Source organism: Pseudopodoces humilis, chromosome 1 (genome assembly GCF_049639895.1).
Source record: "Pseudopodoces humilis isolate 2021_Gansu_Grassland_sample_001 chromosome 1, ASM4963989v1, whole genome shotgun sequence".
Lineage (NCBI taxonomy): Eukaryota > Metazoa > Chordata > Aves > Passeriformes > Paridae > Pseudopodoces > Pseudopodoces humilis.
The window spans coordinates 38,198,117-38,223,352 of NC_142200.1; the positions used below are offsets into that span (position 1 = coordinate 38,198,117).

At 40.1% G+C, this 25,236-nt stretch overlaps 1 protein-coding gene across 4 annotated transcripts in view; it reads left to right on the forward strand.

The window, feature by feature from the left end:
* The first annotated feature begins 2,819 nt into the window (after window positions 1–2,819).
* The window catches only part of LOC102104623 (DGAT1/2-independent enzyme synthesizing storage lipids-like), a 31,190-nt gene continuing 8,773 nt past the window's right edge, over window positions 2,820–25,236 (forward strand). Inside the window, exons 1-8 of one of the 4 annotated variants that reach the window (XM_014257989.2) lie at window positions 2,881–2,907; window positions 4,673–4,715; window positions 6,523–6,853; window positions 9,205–9,369; window positions 14,697–14,890; window positions 17,083–17,143; window positions 18,940–19,079; window positions 21,082–23,351. In XM_014257989.2, the coding sequence (XP_014113464.1) occupies window positions 6,526–6,853; window positions 9,205–9,369; window positions 14,697–14,890; window positions 17,083–17,143; window positions 18,940–19,079; window positions 21,082–21,186 (993 nt within the window). In that variant the 5' untranslated portion in view covers window positions 2,881–2,907; window positions 4,673–4,715; window positions 6,523–6,525 and the 3' untranslated portion in view covers window positions 21,187–23,351. The other 3 variants (XM_005517152.3, XM_014258009.2, XM_014258003.2) reach the window with 3 other exon arrangements.

Sequence of the window (25,236 nt, forward strand, 5' to 3'; positions counted from 1 at the left end):
AATTATAAGTAACCAGAATCTGAAGGCTTTCTTTGTATTTGTCTGACTGTCCTGTTTTTCAAGTACATTAATACCATCATGGAATGTTTCCAAAGAAGTGCAACAAAGCTGGTAAACTGTCTGGAGCACAAGTCTTTTGAGGAAAATCTGGGGGAGGTGGGGTTGTTTAGCCTGGAGAAAAGAAGCCTATGTGAGGACCATCACCTACAGCTACCTAAAAGCATGGTTGCAGCCAGGTGGGAGTTGGTCTCTACTCCCAGGTAATAGGGGACAGAACAAGAGGAAAAGGAAGTTGTGCTGTGAGAGGTCTAGATTGGATATCAGTAAAAATTTATTCACTGAGAGGGTTGTCAAGCATTGGAACAGGCTGACCAGGGCAGTGAAGTCACCATCCCAGGAGTTATTTAGATGTGTAGATGTGGCACTTGTGGATATGGTTTAGTGGTGGGCTTGGCAGAGCTAGGTTATTGATTGGACTCAATGGTCTTTCCAACTTAATGACTCTCACTCTGTGACCAATTAACCACTTCATTAATCAGAATTTGCACAGCCTTTTTAATGCCATGTTCTCTGACACATGAGGAGCTGTGCTGCAACTCACAATGGAGCACTAACCTTGGGTAGGAGATACATAATCAGAGCACTGATTATCTTTCAAAGCTGAGATTTCTGTCTCTATCTCCTCTATTGTAGACAGCTGTTAATATTTTCTAACAAGATTTAAGTTTTTCCCGGGCTCTTGCATCTTTTAGCAGCACCACTGTATTATCTGCAACTTCTCTGAGTACAAAATAATTTCTTTTTGTTGTCTTCTGTCACAATTGTCTAAGAGTATTTTATGGGGTCTCAAGATGATAGACAAAATTGTTACTGAGAAACAGGAGGGATTTTGAATGATGTATGTTATTTTTCTAATAAAAATTGTAAACAATTTTTTTCCCCAGAAACATTATAATACTGCTCTAATAATAAGCAGTTATTATATTGTTTTAGTGGCTAAATTTTTGCTCCTTTTTAGAGCAGTATTATAAAAACTAGAACTAAAACCTGGTGTTATAGAAACTAGAGTTCTTATCATACAAATAGAAATGTAATTGCAGATCAAATCACTCCCTTGCTACACTTATTTTTTAGCCTCTCCATCATACAACAAAAAAAGAAATGAAAACCAGCAAATGACCTGTACCTGCCTCAAAATGAAAACAGCATTTATGATTCTTGTTAGGTATAGTTTGCCCAGCAAATAATGCAGGGAAATTCTGGTTTTGTAGCTTTTTGTGTATTAGGTTTAACAAGCTCAAACTACAAGATTGTGCATTGGGGAAAAATATCATACTGATAACACAGTAAATTAATAAAATCAAAGAATATCCAGAGTTGGAAGGGACCCAGAAGGATCATTGAGCTCCAGCTCCTGCACAGGACAGCCCCAAGTGTCACACCATCTGCCTGTCCAAATTAACACTGGCAGACCTGGGGCTGTGACCAATTCATCAACTGGATGGCAGTGGAAGCAGTTACACAGTAAAGAGTGTACATTAACGTAGAACACAGTAAAGAGTGTACAAAAAATGTGCAACTGCACATTTATTAACTGGATGGCAATGGAAACAGTTACACAGTAAACTGTGTGCAACTGCTCATCTGAGGTGATGCAGATGATGTACGTGTAGAAGAGAGCTGGTCAGAAGAACACAGCAGGAGAGGATCTGGAAGAGCTGGCCGAGTTTATCCCCCCGGAGGCTGAGGGTGCAGCCATGGCAGCAGTGTTCCATGTCATCCTAGCAGGTAGGGTATCTGCCTCAACACCCGAGTGTTTGGAGCTGCACCTGCTGTCACTGGAGCACTACTTACTTCTTTGACTGATTTTTATTAGTAAATCCGTTATTTTTTTATTTCTATGTGTAAATCCAGGGATTACACCCACAGCTGTTGGGCAGTCAGGAACGCCTTAACAGCACGGTGAATGTCTGCAGCACAGTGTGTCTGGAGGCTGGCGCACTGCGGTGGGTATGAGTGGGTACCAGGTATGGATGCTGCTGCTGTGGTGACACCGGTGAGGTTGGAGAAGGAGGACTGCACCCACCTGGCAGGTACCGTGGAAGGGGCGGCTGGGAGGTGTGTGATGCTCGGGGCAGGAGGGTGAACAGCAGATGCTCGGTGCTGGGGGTTGTTGATCCTGGAGAAGTGGAGACTCAGGGGTGACCTTATCACCCTCTGCAACTCCCTGAAAGGAGGTTGCAGTTGGTTGGGGTTTGGCCTCCTTCCCCCGACAACCAGCGACAGGATGAGAGGATAAAGTCTTAAGCTGCACCAGAGTAGGTTTAGGTTGGACATAAGGAGGGATTTCTTCACAGATTAGAGATTGGAATGGGCTGCCCAGGGGGTGGTGGAGTCCCTGGAGGTGTTGAAGGAAAGGCTGGACGTGGCATTCAGTGCTGTGCTGCAGTTGTCATGGTGGTGTTGGGTCATAGGTCGGTCTCGATGACCTCGAGGGTCTTTCCCAGCCCCATCCCCTCTGGAATTCTGTGGTTGGCGCTCCCGCCCGCGCCGCCAGGCGGCGCCCTCCGCCCCCGCCGCCCCCCCCCCCCCGCTCGCGGGGGGCGCGCCCCCCCCGGGGGCCGCGCGGCCGGTGCCCCCGCGGGGGAAGCGGCGGGCGGTGCGTGCCGCACGCGGGTCCGGGCGGCTGCCGCGCCCCCGGCGGCGCGGAGTTCCCGCTCCCCTGCGCGCCCCCGCCGCCGCCCCCGCCCCGCAGGGCCCCCCCCCGCCGCCGCCCCGCCGCCGGGAGCCGCCCCGGCCCGGCCGCCCCGCGGGCACCCGGCCTCCGCGGGGGCGGCGGGCGGAGAGTAAAAGCGGGCCCCGGCAGGGACGCGGGGCTGGAGCCGGACCCGCCGCCGCCAGGGCAAGGTGAGCGGGCGCTGCCGGGCGGGTGGAGGCGCCCGGGCCGGGCCTGGCCCCGCCGCCACCCCGCAGGTGCCTGGGCGGGAGGTGACTTGCCTTGGCGGCCTCTGTCACCGCCGAGCTCGGGGCCTTGCTTTAATCACAGGGGCTGCGGGCGGAGCGCGATGGGAGCCGGCGGCGCTCCGTGGGGGCAGCCGGGCCGGGGCTGCGTCCTTCTTGTCAGCAAAGCGAGCCTCGACCCCCTCCAGCAGCCTGCGGAGGGATCGCTGACCAGCCGGCACAGAAACCAGCCCAGTTCTTGGGCCAAAACAAGGGCTAAACCACCCTCTGACTTCTCTGGTCTCCCCTGTCGTAGGTGACATTAGCAGCATTATCAGGGTCTTCTGGTATCTTTCGATTATTTGGGATTTTTTTTTTGTGTGCTTGTGGTGGCGGTGCTAATTCTGGTAGAAACGCCCTCCGTAGCCGTGTGTTTCTGTTGGCAGGGACATGTCGTAGCTGCTGCTTTTCAGTGTCTTTCTAGTTTGGAAACACTGGGATGTCCTCCAGAGGTTTCACTTACACGTTGCATATGTATGCTGAAATCGTGCTGTGTGTCCTTTACAGCAGAGCGTCTTGCTGTCCGTAATCGCTCCTTCTGTTGTGATCAGGAGGGTCCCAGTTATCCCAACATCTGCTGACTGCAGCTGAAGGCCTCTGTTGTAGTTTAGTTAAGGACTTTTCTGGGTCATGTGCTAGACGTCAGTGGAGGGACTTGTGTGTTAGCCTTGTTTCCACATCATAAAGCCTGAAGTGTATGCATAAGTCGGTGTACGCTCTCATTAGTCAAATGAGAAATTGCGTCTTTGTGAACTAGGGAAAAATGTAAGCTGCTGCATTAGCAAGTTAGACCTTAAAAATGTGTATTTTGAATTTCTCAACAGCAAGGTGGAACAGACCAGTGTCGTCATCTGTTAGGTGCGTGTAAGAACTACGTTGAACCTGTGTTCAGTGTGGAACTCCTGGGCTTTTTCTGATCATAATCTGCCTTGCCTTCTTCACTGCCATTGTACCCACATTGTGATGACCCTACTGCTGCTCTTAATGAGTGATTACAGAGGGGGAATCTTCACAGCAAAGGGACAGGAGGCAGCAGACACAAGGTGTAGTAATGGGAACTCTAGAGCTAGAATGAGGAAAAATATTTGCACCATGGAGGTATTCAAGCACTGGATTAGGGGCCTGAAGAAACTGTGTGATCTCTGTCCGTGGAGATATTACAAACTGGACTGGACATGTCATTGAGAAACCTGATTTAATTGGTTAGTTAGGAAGAGGTTGGACAGTATAAATTCCAGTATAAATTATCCTGTGATGCTCTTCAAGATGAGGAAGCAGCATTGTTCAGGGTAGAGTTGACTGTTCCTAAGGGAAGGCAGTGCTTTAGCTCTTAACCTCTGTGGCTGGTAGCACAGAACATGTTAGATCTTAATTTCTGTTGCAGGTTAGCACACAGATATGCAAGTAAACTTTAAAAACTGGTGATTGCATTTGAGGTATTGCATTGAACATTACGGACTAAAGGACACGTAATATTTTGCAAGACTGACATGTGCGAACAGGACTTTAAATTTACTTGATGGAGGATTTGGGGTTCGGGGAAAGCCATAAAAAATTAAAAATATATAAGTGGGAAAGTATAGCTATAAGTGTTATTTTAAGCTACATAATCACCTCTCAGTTTTGATGAAATGCTTCTGTCCCATAACTCATGCTCCATATTGTTCTCTAGGTAGTAGGTGGAGCCATTGGAGAAGTCCAGGCATAACAATCTGGTAAATATTGTGGTGTTGAATGCTACTCCTAAGTCTTGCTTGGTCTCACAAGTTGTGTTTCTTTTACTTGCTGTGGGTGTTTGCTGCCTGACAGGTTCTGGAGTTCAGCTCTGGCAACTGGAATGAAAAAGAGCTTTCTCTTGCTCTCCCACACACTGTCTCTCCCATCCTTTCCCCCTAATTCACACCCCAAAGACAGGTGCACAAAATCAGGGAAGGGCATGCCACTAATTCTGTGTGCTTATACATGGCTGGAGATAAACCAGCTGCCCGTCACACTACCCTCAAGAAGATGCTGGGAAAATGTTGTAAGCCTGAATTAGTTTGGAACAGGCGTGGATTGTGGGAGCAAAGATTAGCTTTCTTCTCCTTAACAGGAGTTATCTTGAGCAATGTGGATAGAGGCTGATTTCCAAAACCAAAGGAAAAGGGACATCCTTGCTCTGTCAGAATGTGCAGGAAAATTGAGATAGGAAAATAAATGAAATTAATTCTACTCTAGTAGAACACATACTCCAGTATGTGTTTCAATGTTCCTTAGCAAATGTGGAGTAAAACTGATCTGCTTTGTAATTTTTGTTGTCACTGGTGTTCTGAAAGCAGTATTATCTTCTGTATTTTAGTCTCTTGTTTCTTGCAAAAACAGAGCAAGAGTAAAAGAATGATAGACATATGTGTCTGTCTAGGCATAGGGGCTTTGCAGTCATACCTGCCGTAAGCTACATTCTAATAAACAAAACACAGCAACTTCAAGCTTAGATTCTTCTCATTCTTGGAAATACTGTTCTTAATCCATTTCTCTCTACAAGCCTATTTTACAGTTGCAGTATTTTTTTCTTCTTGGTCCTGACTAGCACAACTTGGAATACTGACCAACCAGTTTTTTGTAGCCTAGAATAATTTTTGTTATTAGGTTTGCTGTTCAAGCACTGTAGCTAAAATTGCCAAGCGTTCAGGCTATCCTGTATTTGTAAGGTGAAATGAATAGCAAGTTGTCCCCTAAATTGTACAAAGCTAAGAAAAAAAGTATTGCTCCAGAATTACATTAAGCCTGAAATTGCAGGCATGACTTCTGTAGACTGGTAACTTTTTAGGAGCTGGCACTGGAGTGGAGAGACACAGTAAAGCCAGACCAGTTAAAACTCTAAAGAAGACTTTTTGTGATGTTTTTTTCCTTTGTCTTTTCTGCTGCCTCTCAGTGTCGTGCTCTGGGCCTTGACATTTTGCTATCAGTAGATTTCTGGGTACAAATAAAGGTCTTCCCAGGGCTGAGACGTTCTTATTTGAGAGAGTCTTCTTCCTGAGTTGTCTATGGTTGTAGTGAGTGGAAGTGTTCAGTATGTTTTCCTTAAAGCACAGGAGAGATTTAGCATTTGAGATTGTGCTGTTTCCTGTTGTAGTTAGTGCTTGAGAGGTTTTATTTTATTGTAACAATAAATTAAGCTAATCAGTACAGCTTGCTGAAATTAAAAAATTCAGTATTAATTGGTATTGGTAACAGTATAAATGTTCTGGGTCTGTGCAAGTTGAACAGTTTCCCACAAGATAAAATCCTAGCCTGAAATTAAGCAATTGCACCATCTTTCTCCATTAGAATTGTCAGCATTTACCAGTACACAAAAGAAAAGGACTGTAAAGATCAAGTAAAAGTTTAGCTGTGTGAATTGTTGTTTCTAATACGTGCTGCTGGAATGTGGGGTAGATGGTATACGAATAAAATGCATCAGAGAGGTTTATTATATGATTAAGCAGATCTATCTTTTTGGAAGATTTATTCATGTACTTTTAAAATTTTTATTTTAAACAGGAGATGACAGGTGGAAATGAATCCTGTACTGCAGGACCAACATCTATGTCCTACTTATCTTGCCTGACTTACATTCTGGAAGAATGGACCGGTGTGGAGGATATTGGAGATTATCTGAGTTATGCATTCTACATTTTGTGGTTGCTTTTTCCACTTGTAGTAGTCTTTGTACTTCCAGGAGTTATCGTCATTCTCTTCTACGTTTCCATTCTCTGGCTTCATATTTATAAAAGGAAGAATGAAATAAAGGAAGCTTATTCCCATGATGTTTGGATAGGTGCAAGAGAAATGTTGGCGACCATATGGGATGGACATGGAAGAATATGGCATGGTGAGTGAGATCTGACCTTTCATTAAAAGCTTCTGAAGCTCTTATTCCTCATCTGGCTTTCAAGATTATCAGTGTATGGCTGATCGTTGCTGCTGGTGCATGCCAATTCAGGCCAGGTGTTTTTTTCTGTTTTATGAGTGACTGTCAGTGGTGTTTGAGACAAAAAACAAGGCATTGAGACTTTTTTGAATGTAAGTTTTTGTCTTATGCATTTATTCCTTTGCTGCTATGAGATCTCTGTTCTGGTTGAATGTATTCACATCTTTTTTTCTGTTTTTTGCTTTTTATAAAAATTCCTGGATTTCCTCATTTGATGAAGACCTGAAATGTGTGTTGTGTTAAAAGCTAGATCGATTAACTGTATCATTTCAGGGTCAATATATGAAGACTGGAAGTTAAATGCCAGTTCCCTGATAGGAAGTATGTCAGCCAGCACATGTTAGGATAATTTAATTGCACTTAACCAGTCTTACATAAACTACCAAATGATGGCTAAAAGGAGCACTTAGTTGCTTCTTGAAATTAACTTCATAACTTGATACTTACAGAACCCTACTTTTTTATTTTGTCTTTATATTTTTGACTACTACTTTCTCTACTAGAATGTCAAAACTAAGGGCCCTGTTCTTTGTCCTTCTGCTATTGTTTCTTGATAAAGACAGACTTAATAAATGATTTGGCTTTTCTCTCTAAGGAAATCATAAGTCTCTTTCAGAGCCAGTCAGTCTAGATGCAGCTAAAGGAGAGAGATACTTAAGAGCAATTTACATAAAGAATAAATCCTCCTTGAAAATCATCTCTATTTGTTCTCTAGTCAAAGGGAAGAGGGTTTTCAAGGCATTGATAACCAGATGGCGCAGCAGCTGTATCAGATAGGCTTTGTAAGACTAAGATGTAACTTTCAAATCTAGGAAAGTACACTACATCAAAATCAACAGTTACATCAAAGAGCTTAAAATGCTCACTTCACAATAAAAAGTTATTTACTTTTTTTCACAAGAAAATTATTTTTTAAGGCCTTGGTTCTTTTAATCCTCAGTAACTTTTTTTTATAAGGTCTGACATTTTATTTGTGCAAGAAGATTCTTATCCAGTCCCTCATTGACAGCTGTGACTTTTTTCTGCCCTGCCAGCTGCTTCCCTCTTATCTATACACTTGTCTTGCTAAAGAATGAAATGTTTTTTAATTATTTTTTTCCCCAACTTGGTTCATCAGGATATCATAAGAGGAACTTTCCATCTTGAAATCTAAGAGCATTTAAGAAAAAAAAAAAAAGGAATTAAAAAAAAAAGGTAAAAACCAACTCTACAACGGAAAAGCCCCAAACCAACCCCCAAACCTGGTGATTGATTGTGTAACTTTACATGTATTGTGCCTTTACCATGTGTGTTAGTTGGCTGGCATGGAGCACAGTTAGGGGTCCCTTGGGATGGGACAGATGATACACTTGCAATGTGTTGCAGCTACACAGGTATACAAAGTGAAATTGAGTGAGAAGGGCCAAGAGTACCTTCAAAATTAAATTACTGGAATAGGAATTGCGAGCCTGATTAACTTTGGAAGAAGTAATAGGATTTGGTTGAGGGTTTTTTTGGGGGGTGTTTTCTATTTTCTTATTTTATTTTAAAAAAGGTACTGAAACAGTACTACTAGGTTTTAACTAAGTATGTTCTGTACTGATGCATTTTGGCATTTTGTGTTAATTAAATATATTCTGCACTGTAGACTAGAAATATGAGGTCAGGAAGAAGCTTGTGTGTGTTTATGTATTTTTCAGCTAGGCAAATATAGTCCCAACTAGCTTTTAGTATATAGTGATGGAAAGCTGGAACAGGTATAACTTGGAGAGAAGTAGCAAAGGTAAGCTTCATATCCTGGAGTAAAAGGAGACATGAAAATGCATGCTGTCATGTCAAATCTTCTAAAACAGTCACTGGTGGCAATAAATTTTGAAAGGTTAATAATAACTTGAAATAGTTGTTTCACCACTCCAATCGGTATTTTAATTTCTCTTGAATGATTGATTCTGAGGACTTTGCACCCTTGAAAACTGAACTGAAAAAATAAGGATAAATTACGCAGTTTGAGATAGTGAGACTGGGTGTTTTGTTTTAATGTTTTTTTGCTCTTTCTCAAGGTGTGGTGCTTTAAATGAAACTTGTATTCTCTCTGAAGCAACTTGTATATCCTGTAGATTCTGCAAGTTACCTCTTAACTTATTATCAGTCAGTTTGCTCTTAGCAGTTCTCAATATGTGTCGGTTTCAGTTTGCCAGCTTGCTGCAAGTTAGTTTCTTTGGGATAGAGTTGTGTAAAAATTTAACATCTGTTACATTTTTAACTCCTAACAGGTTATGAGCTTCATGGTGTCGAAAATATTCCTCAAGGACCAGGACTCGTTGTGTTTTATCATGGAGCTACTCCTGTTGATTATATCTATTTCTCAGCTAGACTTCATATAATGAAGAAGAGACGCTGCAGCGTAGTAGCTGATCATTTTGTCTTCAGATTACCAGGTAACATACTCCATTATAAACAAGCAGTTTTGGAATTCTTATTTCAATTTTTTAATCATGTAATTAGTAAAAATCACATTGCAGGAACACAGCTTTCAGAACTGACCTTCAGACAAATTTAGTGTAAGTTTTGAAATACAGCATGTTCTTTACAAACAAGAATGAGACTGGCCCATGCAAGAATGGGACATAGTCCTGTCTGGGCAATACCTTCCAATCACTCTAAGGTGTTTAGAAACAAAGAGAAGGAGATCTTAGGAGAAGCAGTGTTCTCCGTATTAATCATTAGGAAAGATTTCAATAAGATGTTTATTTTTCATTAATACAGGCAGAATAAGTGGTGTGAACTGACTGAGAATTAAACTGTTTGGAACAAATGCCCTACAAGTTAAGAATACTAGTCTGGAGAGACAATGTATTTTCTTATCACACCCTACTCTTATCCAGCTGAGGATGGTGGACAGTGGAACCTGTCCCCAGGAAGACTGTTCTGAGTAGAATCTGTTTTGGAGGAAAGCTAGAGAAATGTTCAATGTGTTTGTGTGAAACATGAGGTGAAGCAGGTAGAAAATGAAAAATATGTTTAGGACAAGATTTTGTCAAACAGCCTAGTGAAATGCACTGCCAGTTGGTTGAATTAATTATGTGAGGGCTTTGTTTTTTGTCTGTGTGAAACACAGTAGTACCCACTTTCTTTCCCTAGTTCGGTTTGTGATTAAAGGTCTGTCAGTTCACAAAATGAATTACAAGGAGCATTCTGTAGTGTAGTGGTGCTTTTAGTGGAACCAACTCATATAAGAAAAATGTCTTTTTGTTGGTATAGATTTATTTCAGCCTTAGTCCCTGCAAACTTTTCATACTGATCACAGTATGGCTTTGCCTCTACAACTGCTTTTGCCAACAGAGTCATTTGTCAGCAGTTACCAAATCTTTTGCATACAGATGACTAATATAACCTACTTCATGATGCAGATTTGGCTCCATATTGTTTAGGCAGTTTTTTATCAAATGAGGCATTATGTTTTACTCCTTTTCTGCTTTAAAATAAGGCTCTAAGTGTGAGTATACTTAGGAGTCCCCCCAAATATTGTTAAGTAGCATTACAGGAACATCTTGCTGAATGGCTGATCTTAAAGAACTGGTTTCAGCAGTACAACATCTAGCTAACAGCTACAGGCGTTCCTCAGGGATTGATACGGAGACCACTGCTGCTTAGTGTTTTTATAGTACCCCTGGATGAGGGGCTGGAGCATGCACAAGAAATCCACTGATGATACCAGACTGGGGAAGCTGTTGATATACTGGGCATAAAAGCTTGTTCTCAGAGTGCCTTCACAGAATTCAACTGGCAGAAATATTATGAAGCTCAGCAAAAGCAAATGTGCATCTGGGACAGAACAATTCTGTGCAGCAGTACTCTGGATAAAAGGGGACTTTGCAGGAAAGATAGGATTCTAGTGGACAGCAATTTGAATGTGAGTCAACAGGGTGCCCTTACAGCAAAGAAGATGAACTGCATGGTGAGCTTTTATTAGCATGAATGTTGCCACTGGGTTGAGTGAAGAGGTTTTTTCCCTTGGCATGGCACCTGTGCAAGCACATCCCGTGATATGGTGTCCAGTTTTGGACTCCCTGGTACAGGGTAAGTGACACACTGTCTGACACACTGACACACTGAGGCATGTTCAGTGGATGACTGGGGTCTGGAGCACGCAGTGTATAAGGAGAGGTTGAGAGAACTGGATTTGTTTGGTTTGTACCAGATAAGGGTGAGGAAAGATACTATTGCTGTCTTCAGTGACCTAGTGGGAGGGTGGGGAAAAAAGGGAGTCACTCTTCTCAAAAGTGCACAACGATAGGTTGAGAAGCAACAGAGACAAGTTGCAACACAGGAAATTTTGATTAGACATGTGGAAAGATATTTTGCCATGAGAGTGATCAGGCAACTGAGCAGATTGCTTAGACAAGTTAGGAATCTCCATCCCTGCAGATTTTCAGAACTCTGCTGGGTGAGGCTCTGAATAGCCTGATCTAGTTGGACCCGCTTTGGGTGGGAGGCTGGACTAGATGACCTCCAGAGCTTCCTTCTAATCTACATAATTCTCTGGTTCTGTGAAGGAATTAAGGCTATTTGGGGAGACAAGCCCAAAGAGCCCAGAAAATGTTGCATATTGTTTCAAAATAAGCAAATAAGCACAGTAATCTATGACTGGCAATACAGGTAGATGCTGCTTCTCTTGAGAATCAAACCAGAAAGACTGCGTAATTTTATCCTAATACTAAGGCTATCTGATCTTAATTAAATTGGATGTCTTTTCAGAAGATGTTTTAACCAAAAGTTATTATGATCAATGCAGGGGAAATGGGAAGGGGTGGCTGTGCATTTGGGGAGTCTGTTAGACACACATGGATGTGTCAGAATTGTGTCAGTATTGTGTAAGTATGTTTTCCTTGCTTGCATTCTGGAGGAGAAGGATATAAAATACAGCCATGTGAATTTTTTTTTCCTTCTTTTATTACTAGAGGTTAGTAACAGGGAAAAGCAGCCCAAATATTTCGGGTTTCTGATTCCTCTAGACTTTTAGCTGTGTAGTGCTCAGAAGTACATTGACTTCTCTAAGTTTAGGAGAAAGCCTTTTCTCAAAGCATTCAGAGAGGACTGAGATTTCACTTGTGTTCTTTTCCATTATCCTCTGCTATATTATGGGCCATTTTTGCTTCTTAAAGTCATCTGGGATGTCTCTTTAAAAGTTGCCTGCTATTTTATGTAACTAAGACAGTCCCTTTCCTGTAATGTTCCAGAGGGAAGAAGCTTTGGCTTCTTGTCTGTTACACGCACAAGGTGTAGCAAAGCATCTTGTGGACTAGATGCTCTGCAGATATACATGTGTGATTACCTGCAACTATGGTAGTCTGGATTCAATGAGACCATTGAATTGTGTTTGAATGGTTCCTCTCTGTCTGGGGTCCCTGGGAAAGTGATGACATCCTTGCCATCCTGCTACCCGGTAGCTGACAGCTCTGATGTTACAGTCATTGGGCCAAGAGAGAAATGTACATAGTGCACAAGTTGAGATCAGTGTTACATACATTCCTGGGTAGTCTCCAACTGGTTTTCAAACATTTCTGCCAACACAGTCTTGTGGAAAATAGGAGAGGAGTATTCTGGGGCAAAGGGCAGAGTTCAGGTTGAACCGTGGAATAAAATTAAGTCTGAACTTCTTGGTGTCTGGAGGAACATATTCTGGATGGCTGAAAAATTGTGTTTAGATAATTTTGAGAGTTGTTTTGTTTTTTAAAATGGAAAAACAGATTCTTGGTCTGTTTCATGCAGTGCTACCTGGTACTACACCAGTGTTTCTTCTAACTTTGTGATGACCTTTGCCTTGGACACAGGTATCGTGGCTGTCCTTTCAGGGCCACTGTGTCAGATTCTGTCTCTCAGCTGCTTTAAGGGACCCAGGTTCTTCTTTGGTACCAAAGCAGAGATATCAGTAGTAATGTGTGATCTGCTGGCAAGTCTATGAAGTACAGCTCAGAATGTAAAGTTGATACTAAAAGTCAAGGGAAGAAATACAGCTGAGAAATTTTGTGAAGACTTGAAACCTCCATGGACAACTATATTTTTTTTTTGTCTGTATTCTGTCAATATTCTGTTCTGTTTTAATGATAAATGAGCTGGACAGACTCACGTTGTTGCTTTGTCACACACACTTTCCCCAGTGTATCTAGTGTAGAAAGGAACGATGTTGTCACGGTCTTTGCTTCCTTGGAGTCTCTTTTCCTGCTCATCAATGGCAAATGGGTTGCCATTTCATGATTGTTTTGTCTGTCTCCTGAGCTTACTGACAGAAAGGACTTAGAGACAGGCAGCTTTTTACCACCAGATACATTTCAGAGAGCTTTAATTAGGTTGGGAATGTCAAGCATTGTAAAAAGTCAGCTATTGAAAAATTCCACAAAAAAAGCACCTGAAAGAAATTAATTTAAATTAGGCAAACTCTATTTCAGATGTTCCTCCATGCAAATGCTACTAGATGAAGACTGAGTATAATCAGCAGTGTGTGAGGCAGGCACACCAAAATATGAGACAGGTGTAATGTGGCTTGTGTTCTGTTGCCATGTGCATGGACAGATCCTGATTTGGTGTAGAGATGAGTTGGGAGTAGTTATACCAGCTACAAAGACTAGCTAGAGATTAGAGTTAAGAATAAACTAATAATGTGTTGCCTCATGCTTTTCTTCCCAAGCCCTTCATTTATGCAAGCTGTAATAGAAGACAGGAATCTGCCTTCTTAACTTTGTTTGGGCTCTTCTTTAGCATGTGTGTGTATGTAAAAAATGTGTGTTTATAGTCAGAGCTATTAATTTGTTATTAGGAGGCAAACTCAAGTAGATCAGTTCTTTCTCCTTGTCAATGGCTGATTTGTCTGTGGTTGTTTGCTCCAGTGGGAAACTTCATGAAAGAGAAGTAATATTTCCCTTACTGCCCAGTCATCCAAAATTATCTTTTTGGTATGCAGTACTCAAAAATACTGTATAAATTTAAAATTTATTGAACCAACTGAACAGGACATATTTCCTGCAAACAGAGGTCGGTGGTAGTTATGTCCTTCAACAGTAGGCTAGCTGTCTAAATTGATCAGATATGTTCCTTGTGATGCTTGAATGACAGTCCAAATGACATGTCAAATTCAAGGTGATATGCAGAGTTTATGTAATCTTAGGTGAAAAACTCCAGTTACTATATTAACAGAAGGTGAGTGTACCCAATTGAGGCTTATCAGATGCCTCTCTGTATGAAATGCCATCCAGGTGCTCACAGACTGAGCCAGAGTCAATTGCTGCAGTAATCCGTAATGCAGAGAATGATGCATTTTCTCTGTCATTCTCCTTCTTATGCACTACTATTCTTTGTCAAAGTTCACAAAACAAAGCCACAACAATTTCCTGGTATTGCTTCTTGTTGCTCTCTGTTTGGACTATGCTATGTTTAAACAGTAGAGCTTGAGCAAGGAGCCGGTGCCCTTGAGTCAAACAACTCCTTCGAAGGGACTTGTGAAAGGTGTCACAGAGTGCTTGACAGTTCTTTTTCAGTTTAGTCCTGATTGTGGGGTAACACCTGACAAAAAGCCACTGAAACCCCTAAATCTTCAACTCTGCAGACCAAAATCTGTTCGTTTGACTTAATGCTTCATTCCCTCTTGGCTACTGGGGCCACAGCTTATTAGACAATTGACTTTCAGGCATAGTGCTCTGTGCTGGGAATCTGGAATAATGGTAGTATGAGTAAACATTTTCTGAATTAATATTATCTTACCCTACAGGTTTTAGAATACTGCTTGAGGTATTTGGAGTTATACACGGACCAAAAGAAGCTTGTGTCAGGACTCTGGAGGAGGGCCATCTGTTAGCCATTGCCCCAGGTGGGCTGCGGGAGGCACTCTTCAGTGATGAAATGTATACTATTTTGTGGAGTGATCGGAAGGGCTTCGCTCAGGTGGCCATTGATGCAAAAGTGGTAAGTATGACACATCATGGAAGAGAAGCAAAGTAAGCTAAGTTATTAGTTACAAAAGTTATTAATACTTTCTCCCAGAAAAAGCTGTTTTGATCATCATTTATTTGATATTAGATTTCTGACTGTCACAAGGATGGTCTATTTGCTCTAACAACTACATTTCAAGATTCTTTTTGTTGCTTCTGATAAGAAGGCTTTAGAGTCAGCTAAGAATAGTGTGGTTAGGAAATCCAGAGTTTAAAAGAACAAGAGATTAAATACAAGGTGGTTTCTCCTTATAAGCATGTGCTGTTTTACACATACTTTGTTAGTATTGTGATGGCTCAGCCCTCCCTGACCAGCTTGGTTGGGAAAGAACTCTACACATCAGAGTCACAGAATATGCTGAATTGAGAGGAATCATCAGGATCATGGAGTCCAACTCTATGTTTCTGTTTCTTCTGTCACTGAAGAGTGGTGTGACCCACCAGGGTATAGACTCACTGGCACTTCGTACTGTTTTGGCATTTTATGGTAGTGAGGGATGTCCAGGGCTGGTCACTGGTGTGAACTCTTCAGTTCTAATGTACAATATTGGGCTTGGTCAGCAGGCAGGTAGTTATTCATAGGGGACAAACTGTTGTGTTGTTAAGGCACAACAGTATGTGATATATTTGAATTGCAACTATTTTAGTAATCATTTCAGAGTCTCTCTTGTTCTAGATTTGTACTTGGAAGATGTGTGCATATGTCCATAGGTCTGCATGTACCTAACTTAAAAGCAAGTCTCACACCAGGAGTTTTATATTTAGCTACTGTCAAAGACAGACTAGTTAAGTCTCTGGATTTTATACAGAAATAGAATACTTTTAAGACCCAAGTGTGCATCACTTTTCTCACAAGAAAAATGACACTGTTTAAACAGGTATTTTCCACAGGTTTAGATTTTACTAATGTATTGTAATAGCAGGTGAAAGGCCATACTTGAGATTTAACTATGATTGTACTAGTTGCATTTTTTTTTATTGGATGTGTTTTTAGTTGCCTTTATGCACTCACAAGGGTCTTGTAGATTCATCCCTCCTAAAAAAAACGCTGAGAGACATAGTAAAATAGAAAGAGTGTCAGAGGCTGGCTGAAAGTGGGAAAAATATCTTTATTTAGATTGAAGATGAACTTTTAAGTCACTTTGAATCATAAGCAGAACTCCTTATGGAAAGAAGAATGTGTCAGAAACATCAGAAAAATGTGTCTAAAACTGGGACCTTCAATGTATTGATGGTGTCTTATTTCAGCAGATTTTTGCCAGAAATTTTGTTTATAAACAAAAATTTCTACCTCTATGTCAAAAGTAAGATGTTCCAAATAAAATTGTTCTAGAGTAAAGAAATTTGTATGCATTCTGTTTAGGCAGCTGCACTTCTTTTTATTCTCTGTAGATATTTACAGACTTTTTTTCCCTCTAAAAAACCCCTAACTCGATGCATGTCTGAAAAATTACATGTGCTAGCTCATCTCCATGCTTGTCTTTAAAACGTTTAAAATAATTTGAGTTAATGAAAATCCCATGAAGAGTTCTGTATTTTTAATGATGCTGTGTACAGTGGGCACATACTATAAAATGATATTGAAAAACTTTATATAGTAGCTGACACCCTCACAGTTCTTGTAAATCTTGACAGCTGTTTGCAGTTTTAAAACAGCAATAAAAACTTGAAATATTCAACACCATTCCATTACTCATCAGCAGAAATAAGTCATGGACATGTATTGAATATGACACATCAAGTGTGAAGCAATACCATCAGCATAGCAGAGAGGAATCAGACAAGTTTAGTGTCCCAATCCTGTGAATCCTTCCCTTTGAGCATAACTACAAATTAGGTAAGAGGTTTAAACACTTAAGTCACAACTGTGAAAACACTGCTAGATGGGGGGGAAGGGATGCCTAAATGCTCCATAGTTTCTTAAATTCTGGACTGCTCTGAGAAAATAGACTTGCTGAAACAGTGACTCACTGAAATCTTGTGGTATTCTCCAATTTGAAACATGGCAAAAGGTCACAGAAGAACTTCAATATATATATTTTGATCTCTATCCTGTCTGCGAAACACTTCAGAAATTAATTTTCCTGTTGAGTTTTAAGTGAGGTAGAAGTTTTTTAGATAGTGCTATCTCCCTTAAATTCTTAATTATTTTTTTTTCCCTCCTAGCCCATCATTCCTATGTTTACACAAAATGTTCGAGAAGGCTTTAGGACATTAGGAGGAATAAGTAAGATATTTTCTATTTTTCTGTAGTTTATTTTTCCCATATGTGTTTAGCCTATCTCTGTAGAAATAATTCTCATATAAGTTGGAGATTTAACACAGCATTGTTTCTTGATGTTTGCTCACTGGTAGAGTTCAGAGATGTTACTAGGATTTAATAACTGCATTAGATGTGATATTGGCTCATTGAGGTTATTTTCCACATAATACATTGTGTTCTTTCACACAAGCAGTAGAAGAAAGAAAAAAGGAACCAGAAAAAGGCAGAAAGATTTAAAGCACTTTTTTCTCTGCTTATATCTGCTAGGCCAGTCCTAAGTTTTCTGCTGTTTAGAAACAAAGCAACTGACATATAATTCCTGTTCTCCTACAGCTCTGTGCTTACACTTTTACCTGTACTTAAAGTTTGTGTGGTTTGAGCCACATTTAATCTGTAGTTGCTTTCCTATTCTGCACTAGACCTGTGGTTCCTCACAAATCCTTGCATTTGGGACCTCTCCTTCTTTATCTCTATGGAACTTGCAGCCAGAACATGAATAGCTGGGTCTTTTGTCTGAGAGGTCTGGGATGATTAGATGCCCACATCTCTGCTCATTTGCTAGTGTTAAACTCCCTCTTTTTTATATTCTCTTAGTTACTATCTAGCAGAGGGGCCTGAACAAGTCTCCACACCGCCTGTTCTGTCTCAAGTGTGGCATCATCGCCTTTTTCAGAGGGCTACAGGGCAGCACTGTTCTGTTTCTCTCCCCCTCCGTTTTAGAGCTATATATTGTGTGGAGAGAGCCAAGGCATCAGATGCAGAAGCTAGAATAATTCACACATTTGTCACGTTGTACAAAAATAAACAGCAATTAATTGTTGCTGTGTTCAGGAGAATCCCAAACAGAAGACATTGAAGCCAAAATGATTTATGCTACTTGCACAGCAGAGTTGGTAGAGGAGTGTAGCTTATTGATCAGTTACTCCAGTTTCAGTAGTTTTATCTTTGTTTTTATAGGTTGTGTACAGAAAATTCCACATCTTGTTCAGTAAGGATTTTCTTATGCCAGCACCCCAGTTAATGGAGTTTCTTGTCTGAAATTGAGAAAGATAATATAAGTACACATTTTTCAAAGAATCTCTTCTGGGTACATTTGGGATAAATGCTTAGAAGGTGGCATGTGGAGAAGAATGTGTCCTCTTAGAGCTGATTGAAATACCCATTTTCTCTCTTATATTGTTAACTGCAACAGTGTGTAATCTGAAAGAGCAATTCAGTATAGTAGCATGACTGACTTTTAGGCAGATAAGGCTATTTCTGATCCTGTAGACCTCAGTGGGACTGAACATGCAGTTTTCCAATACTAGTTTCTAATGCTAACCTGTCAAATGACCTGAACCTGTAACCTGTATTGTGTAGCATTCTCCTCCTTTCCAAAGAGGCTGCTATTGACTTTCTCTCCTCTTCTTTCTTCTTGTTTCAGCTACTCTTTGGAGGAAAGATTTCACACCAAGTTAGGGTAGAAATAAATCTGATATAAGCATTAATGCGGATTTTAGGAAATGAAAGTCAAGGTAGGATAGGATTTGAGATGACACATTGTTTGAGAGTTTGGGTTGGGGGCTAGATTACTTTGCAAGCCAGTTTCAATGTTAAGACATAGTGGGGAAAAAAAACTTTACAGAATAATCCCAGTCTGTCTCTCTCTCTCTCTCTCTCTCTCTTTCTCTCTCTCTCTTCCCTCCTTTACCCTTCCCTACTCCCCTTCTCCCTTCCCCACCTTTCTTTCTTCTGCTTTCCACTACATTTTTTCACATTAGAAATACTTAGGTCGCTATATGAGCGTATTAGATTGCCAGTAGTTCCTCTGTACGGGGGATTTCCTGTCAAGCTACGTACATTTATCGGAGAACCCATTCCATATGAACCAAATATGACTGCTGAGGAACTAGCTGAAAAGGTAAGATAAATATCTATATATGTTAATTTAAAATATTGAATGTTCTGATAAAAATCATTGCAACAGTCTTGTCAAGTGATTCCTGTCTAGGAGCCAGTTATAGAAATTGGTGGAATCGTGGTAAGTTTTGTACTTGCCTAACTCTGAAAATCATTCTTAAATACTGTATTTTTATTGCTACAACTTGCAGATGTTCTAGGTCTTTTAAAGTTAATTGCACCCTATATTTGCTCTGAGAAACAACTTGCTTTAAAGACTGAAGAAGTTTGGTCAGATAAGACATCTCTCAGTTGATAGAGAGAAGCACTTCACCCAAGAGGAAGCATTCTGCTTCCTGGTGTTTTCAGAAGGATACTAAGGAAGCCTTTCAAACATAGCAAATCTATGTTCACAAACTGTTGGCATTACATACAATAAAAGAAAAAGGTAAATAATTTCACTGCTTTGTCTAGTATGTTTCTCTTTTGTCTGGCTTCTAACCTATCAATTTAACTTCTAAATGTTCCTCTTATTCAGACTTAGATGCCTTATATAAAGGATTTTCAGGTCCTCATGTGCATTCAGATTATTAATAGATTTCACAGTGCAAAGACATAAAGCAGTTAAGTAGTGGAGCAGTGAAATGGAGTGGGCTGGAATAGGTATTTTTGAAAACTCCACAGATGGTCATTTATAATATTCCAAAAACTTCACTTGAGAGAGAGAGACTTTTCTTGACCATGCAAGTGTCAGTTCAGTTATCTCTCTTTGTCTGTTTACCCTATGATTAGGTCTCTGCAAAAAGATGCTTAAAATGTTTGTCTGCAATATCTTAGGCCCTGGTTATGGAAAACCAGTTGTTTCTTTTGTGGGGTCACTCTGACAGGACTTCAGAACTGCTGGCTTTCAGCAGAGAATGTGTTTAAGTTACTTCCAAATATGATTGGCATCTTACATTTATGCCAACCCTCACTTACGTCTGACTTAAGTTCATATTTTGCTAGATAAGGCCCCTAGAATGTGAATTCCCTAGAATTCTATTTAGTTAGAGGGATTTTAAAGTTGTGTCTCATATTTTGGGCTACAGCCCAGTATGCATTTTTTCATTATATAGAGCAAGAAATATAGCTCAAAATTTTAGATCTGTAGAGTCACTTAGACTTAGACTTTGTATAAAGACCTTCTCCAAGGACTTAACAGTTGATCACTTACTTCATGTAAACAGTGAGAGCTTGTTCCAGCAAACAGCATTCTACTAACATCTGCTCTTGCTGACCACTTTAGAGAGGCAAATAATTCTCTGTTCTTCTGTTTCTGGCCTTAAGAATTCACTAGCCTGTGCTTCTCTAGACAGAATACAAGTGTGTTCTCACCACAGCTTTTGTGTGTTGCCCTGCTTTTGAATGTTCCCTTTAGAGCTTTTATATAATAACAGTAACTGCTGTACACTCCTTGGCCTTTTTGTTTTTTGAGTGAAAGTGAAGGCTGCTGTCAGATGCAGCTAAGTGGCCTGAGCATGTCACAGGACCAGTTCCTTCAGGGGCCTTGGGTTCAGAGGGCATTATTTTGTACAAGTCAAATATGCTGAGACAGTGGTGTTTCCAGTGCCACTTCTGAGCATGTGTAGAAGCAAAGTTGATGCCCACTGGAAGAGTGTTATTGATGCATAGGGCATATACAGGAGTATATGCAGGAGTTGCAGTACATCATGTAGGTGTTTAACATGCTTTATAGACGTAAGTCTCTTCATGAATTTACTCTGTTGTCATTTGACTTTTATGTATCACTAATTCAGCTTGTGAACACAGCTACTAGACATAATAGATACTAGTTTGTTGGTGTGTTTCATGGCAGTGTTGCCACAATCACATCCTGAGGGCTTAAATATGGAAGAACAGTATTTTGAACTTGCAATAGTTCTGTGGTATTTGAAAGGATTAAAAAGAGCCTAGAAATTGTGTTATTATAAGAGCAGTATGAAGATGAGGTTTTTCTGACCAAAACCTTTTCTCTTTCCCTACAGACAAAAGCAGCAGTCCAAGCTCTCATAGAAAAACATCAGAAAATACCAGGAAATATATTTAGGGCTTTAATGGAACGATTTCAAACACAAAAGAAAGAAGATTAAGGTCTTCTGAACTTAAACTTCTATAACTACTATTTAGTTATAATATTCTTAAAGTGACATTTGTAAATTATTCATTCTTCTAATAATAGGTTTTAAATACTCTCCTAATGATACTGCTGTATAATTTAAGATAGAAGTCACTTGCCCTTGCCCTTTCCCCTGTCGACTATCAAGCTCAGTAACCCAAACTTCAAATCATTCATAATGGGGCAAAGTTTAATTTTTCATAAATGCATTCCTACCTTGGAAGTGTCTGGGTTGTTGATTCTGGGTTTGTTTTGGGGTTTTCCTTCCAAATAGTACTGCAAGCTTTTATGTATATGGTCTGTCTTCTTTTGATCTGTCATTGTCACCCATCCCCACCATGATGGATCTCTAACCTGAATGTCAAACCCTCTGCAGAGCTAGAATCTTACTGTCTTGACCCTCTTCAGTGTCAGGTGGTTTTGTGGGCTGCCCTACAACACGTTTGAGAACTTTCCTGAGATTGTTACTCTCACACTGCTGGGAAACAGTCCACCACTTTTGGCCTGCAGAACCTCTACCAGTGCCTGCAAAACCTGTGTTGCAAAGTGTTTAGTTTTGCTGGGTGAGCTCAGAAAGGGTTCAGCGGAGTGAAAATTGATTAGAGAACTACAGTGATCCAAGGAGGTTTGTTATGGAAACCACTCCAGTGCTGTGAATGAGAGCCCTACAACACAACTGCTATTCCAAGCTGAGACATAATGGATATCTGCCTTTGAGTAGAGACTTGTCCCATTTATTTCTCAGTGAATCTACAAATTCTCTTTTGAACAATGAGCCAAGCATTCAAACATCAAGAGGTAGAGATGAGAGTACTGTATAGTAACATGAGCTCAAAAATTTGTATTTTGATGGAAAAAGAAAATTGTTACAACACTGTAAAAGCAGTAGTTCTTTTGTAAAACAGGACTGGCATTCCCAAATACCCTTTAGATTTAGTATGTGGGTAAACTATTAAATGTATTCTTCAAACAGTTAATTATGTAAGTTAAATAATGAAGGAGAGGGAAGTTCTGTATACTTTCCTTAAGTGAAAACAATTGAATCAACAGGAGCGAGTTGCAAGATTGGGCTTTTGTGCACTTAAAATGAATTATATTATTATATTTTTTATTAGCTAAAGCCTATGGTTTTATTGTCCAAATAGGAAATATCTGAAATATTTCTTCTAATTTCCAGGAATTTTAATCTACAGTTCTTGAATTAATATCTGCGAACTTTTTAGTTCTGGGATGAGGACAAATTCCTTCAGAAAAGACAAAAGAAGTTTTTGCTGTATGATGTGGTTGCCTTTCAATATTGTTGAGGTTTAAACTTTCCTAAAAAAAAAAATATCCCCCTCCAAACAAAAAACAAAAAATAACCATCATTTGAAGGAGAAGTTGTATTCAATGTAGTAGTCATTCCTCTCACCATTTAAGCACATACTTATGCTCTTTTGTATGTGTAAATCAGTGACATGGCTGAAGTGCAGATGGGTGATGCCCTATGTTAGAAATATATCACATAATGGGAAATTGTCTATCAAAAGTGGTTTACAAGAAGCAAAGGGCATACTTATTTTGATATTATTTTATACCAAAAACATGGTGTTAAATTTTTTCAAGCTCGGGGAAGAATCATGGTGTATAAAAGCAAATGCCCATTCTGAAGTTTTTAAAATGACTTGGGTTTTACTTGAAGGCAAGATTGTGTTCCTTTTATTTTCTTGGACTGTGTTTCAAGCATACTAACATTAAAAGTGATAATGCTGAATTCCTGCACTGAAGTATAACTTAAGTATGACCTTTTTTTTACTGTCCGTCTTGAGAAAAATGTACATCAGTCTATGTTGTGAACATCTCAAAGGCAGCTGAACATCTTTTGTGTTGAGGTTGCATATATATAAAAGAGAACTCAGTCTAAAAAGTTCTGTTAGACATGAACGGACATTGTTATCAGAGATTTTGCAAAATTTATTTTATTAAGTATGTGGGCTATTTGCTGCAATTTTGTCCCTTTAAGTATTGAAAGATCAGTATAAAAAATGAAGGGCAGTATTGGTACTAAGTGTTCATATTTGTATAGGCCTTTCATATTTATTTCTATATATTAAAAATATAAGAAGACACCTTTTGAATAAAATTGACAACTGGAGCAGACTTCTGAAGTTTTGTGTTGTGTTTGAACTAAATGGAATGATACGTGGCCTGTCCTGCTGAACCTTGAGTGGTTTTGAGCAGCACGTCCTACCCCTGAGATGCCCTTCTTGCCTTGCAGTCTCTGAATAGGGATGGAAGGAACAAAGTCCCAGAAAGAATGAATGAAAAAATAATTCTGACAATAGTGGAATAAAGGAAAAAAAAAATCACATAAACACGAAGGTCTAATAGTTGCAGTCTGTGCTGCGGAAGACCTTTACAAGCACTGCAGTACCACTTTATTTAAAAGTTCTGCAACAGAAAATAGGCCATAAATACTGACTAGTAAGGTTTATTTGTACAGCTTTGGGGTGTGAATGATTGCCTGCTTTGTTTTATTGAAAAAGAGGCAGACATGGATAGAAACTCTAACAAGTAAGGTTACAGAATTGGCATCCTTTTAGCTGATTTGGTTTACTGTGCATCAAGTGGAAGTATTCAAGGGAATTTTAGCAGTGATTTTAACACTGATTGTCTGGTTAGACTTTAGATAGACTGAAGACATTACATGTTTCGCCATGTGAGCGGCATAAGCAGGATATGTATTTTTAGGTTGTTTGCAAGTAGACCAACTGCTGTACTGACAGGTATTCATCATTATCTCTCAGCAAGACCCAAATCTCCTACTGGCCAATTTACTGTCCTGTTGTGTAATAGCAGAGCTCAGTCTGAACATCTATTATTAGGATGCTTTCACATGAAATTAATCTCTGCAAATGCAAGGTAGAGCAGTTAATCAGCAGTGTCAACACAACTGCGTGGCTCGTCCGGTATAGGGTTTGCTGTACAAGTGTAGCATTATGTTGCTTCATCCTATTATTCTGTGGAGAAGATACAGCTATGATGACAGCGTGTTAGCTCTACAGTGCTTAATCCCTATTAAGCCCATCATAGACGCTAGGATGCTTTCCTTGGTGTTATTTTTGCATCAAAAAATTACTGTACCAGAAGTAAACGTGGAAGTCCACAGAATTGCTACATGAGCATAGTAGCGCTGAAAATACATGTTAAGTAATATAATTCTCCAAAATGTGTCTGCTAAAACTTCAAGAGACAATCTGATGACACTATTCTATTCTCTTAATTTTTATTTTTTTTTAAGCTCAGGACTAGTCAAAAGAAACGACAGTCTCAAAATTATGAAGGTGACCAGAGGCCTGGAGTATCTCTCGTATGAAGGCAGGGGTTGTTCAGCCTGGATAAGAGAAGGTGCCAGAGGGCCACTGGAGCACCTTACATTACCTGAAAGGGGGTACAAGAAAGCTGGAGAGGGGCTTTTGTTGAGGTCATGTAGTAACAGGACAAGGGGGGATGACCTTAAACCAAAGAGAGTAGGTTTAGGTTAGATATTAGGGGAGAAATTCTTTACTGTGAGAGTGTTGAGGCACTGGAACAAGTTGCCCAAAAAAGTTGTGGAGGCCTCATCCCTGGAAGTGTTAAAGGCCAGGCTGGATGGGGCTTTGAGCAACTTGGTCTAGTGGAAGCTGTTCTTGCCCATGACTGGGGGATTGGAACTGGATGATCTTTAAGGCCCTCTTCCAACCCAAACCATTCTATGGTTCCCTGACAGTTTTCTTATCATGGTTATTTGCTTGTCTGCTTAACTTTTTTTACCTAATTTTGTGTTGCACAGATGGTTGCAGATTTGCCACTTGAAACCTTGAATTTTGTCACAGCATACATCTCATGCATACCATATGTTGCCTCCTGAAACATTTTCAAATGGTTAGAATTATCTCTTTATGTCAGAAAATTGGTCAGAAAGATGTAACAAACTTTTGAACTGTAGGGAGCATTTTCTTAAAACCTAAAGCGTTAACTAACACTTTTTGCTTTTGCCTGTGTG